The 1,869-nt window shown below is 41.8% G+C and overlaps 1 protein-coding gene across 1 annotated transcript in view; it reads left to right on the top strand.

Annotated features, from left to right (window-relative positions):
* The window catches only part of LOC103368709 (dehydrogenase/reductase SDR family member 11-like), a 19,091-nt gene that overhangs the window by 7,309 nt on the left and 9,913 nt on the right, over positions 1–1,869 (top strand). The window contains exons 3-6 of the mRNA XM_008297161.1: positions 705–914; positions 1,254–1,348; positions 1,539–1,668; positions 1,792–1,869. Coding sequence (XP_008295383.1) covers positions 705–914; positions 1,254–1,348; positions 1,539–1,668; positions 1,792–1,869 — 513 coding nt within the window. The remainder of the gene's footprint in view (positions 1–704; positions 915–1,253; positions 1,349–1,538; positions 1,669–1,791) is intronic.

The following is a 1,869-nucleotide window of genomic DNA, read 5'->3' as shown; positions in this document are numbered from 1 at the left end:
CTGCTGATGCCAGTTTAGGTAGTGGTCACAGTTCAGTTTCTACCATCAGTGGCGGGGGAGTGGGAGTTATGCTCCACTGTTACCATCCGTGTTTACTTTCGTAAACACTGAGCACGCTCGCTGCGTGTGACGTCGTTGTGTCCTCTTCTGCGCATGCGGGACACTTCTGGGTCGCATGAAGTTCACACAGCAGATCACATACAAGTCATGTTTAATTAGAAATGTGAATGAACTCACAAAAAATTCAGATCTCACCAAAAAATCCGAATTGAGCGTTAAGTGCTGCAGTCTGAACCAATCTGTCAGATTGTTAAATCAGATAATACGCCGTTATCCTTATTTGTGACACAAAATGTCATGTCGGAGTCAGAATCCAAGGCTGTCGGTATGTTAAGGCTATTTTCTTTGGGTTCCGTTTGTTTTTCCTAAAAACCTGTCGAATAGCAAGGTTTTCAGATGTTAAGGGTCGGATTATCAAGTCACGACTGTAGTAGATTATAATCTTCCAAATTAAGAACTTACCTTATCCAGATGTGTGGGATGATTACTAAAGACTGTAAATACAAGCTTCTTCTTCTTTTTTTTTTTTTTTTACAACTTTGCAGCAGTTCTGTTGCTATTAAAACCTTTGAATGGCAGGTTACTGAAAATACAGAGTTGATTGTGTAGCTGACCATCTGTTGTGTTTTTCATTTTGGTTCCAGGAAGTGGCAGCAGAGTGTAACAAAGCAGGCTACACTGGTGTTTTGGTGCCTATCAAGTGTGACTTGTCCAAAGAGGAGGAGATTCTGTCCATGTTTGCAGCCATCAAAGCGGAGCACAAAGGCGTGGATGTTTGCATCAACAACGCCGGACTGGCTCATCCGGATCAGCTGTTAAATGGCAAAACCAGCGGCTGGAAGACCATGCTGGATGTAAGAGATCAGTGTTGTTATTTTAGAAACATGAATTCAAGGCTTATTGAGAAATGTAAATAATGTTATTCAGTGTGGAATATTTGTATGTTTTCTATTGTGACTAGTCGAAAACACTTCATCAAGTCAAAAGCGGTTAAACATGACATCCTTTTATAGCAACAACATGACGCAAACTGGAATGTAAAATCTTGAATAAATATAGAAGTAAAAAAGGCTGCAGCAAATATGGAAATGTCTGTCTTTAAAGGATGACAAACACTTTACTTGTATAACAGAAGCAATGATTTAGTGTGAAGTTTGGGGTCTTAATTCCAAATGTTTTCTTCACTGTTGCAGGTGAACGTGATTGGGTTGTCCATCTGCACACGTGAAGCGTATCAGTCGATGAAAGAAAGAAATGTTGATGACGGGCACATCATCCACATAAACAGGTGCAGCTTTCTGCAAATAATTGTCTGTTTGTGACAGCTTTCGACCTTATACAGGACATGTGGCTTTAAACAAGGAAAGGAGACGTACTTTCTTAGAGATAATTCTTGTTCTGTGCCCTGAGATCATTTCAGTACATGTTGGTAAATGCTGACATCTGTACATGTACATGTACATCTTCTTCTGTTGCAGCATGAGTGGACATCGCATAACTCCAATGGCGGATGTGCACTTCTACAGCGCCACCAAGTACGCAGTGACCGCCCTGACCGAGGGCCTGAGGCAGGAGCTGCGTGAAGCCAAGAGCCACATCCGGGCCACAGTAAGATTTCTGCAATTATAGCAATAAATTGTGTCTGTCACCAGCTCCACGAGTACCAAAAACACCACTATTATTAATCATAAAACACATACATCCTGAACTATTGTCCTCTCTTTTCTGCAGTGCATCTCTCCTGGCGATGTAGCGACAGAATTTATTCCGCGAATCTACAGCCACGATCCAGAGAAAGCCGCGGCTTCC

Source organism: Stegastes partitus, unplaced genomic scaffold (genome assembly GCF_000690725.1).
Source record: "Stegastes partitus isolate 25-593 unplaced genomic scaffold, Stegastes_partitus-1.0.2 Scaffold1194, whole genome shotgun sequence".
NCBI classification, from domain to species: Eukaryota; Metazoa; Chordata; class Actinopteri; family Pomacentridae; genus Stegastes; species Stegastes partitus.
This window is presented reverse-complemented; position numbering and strand designations above follow the sequence as displayed.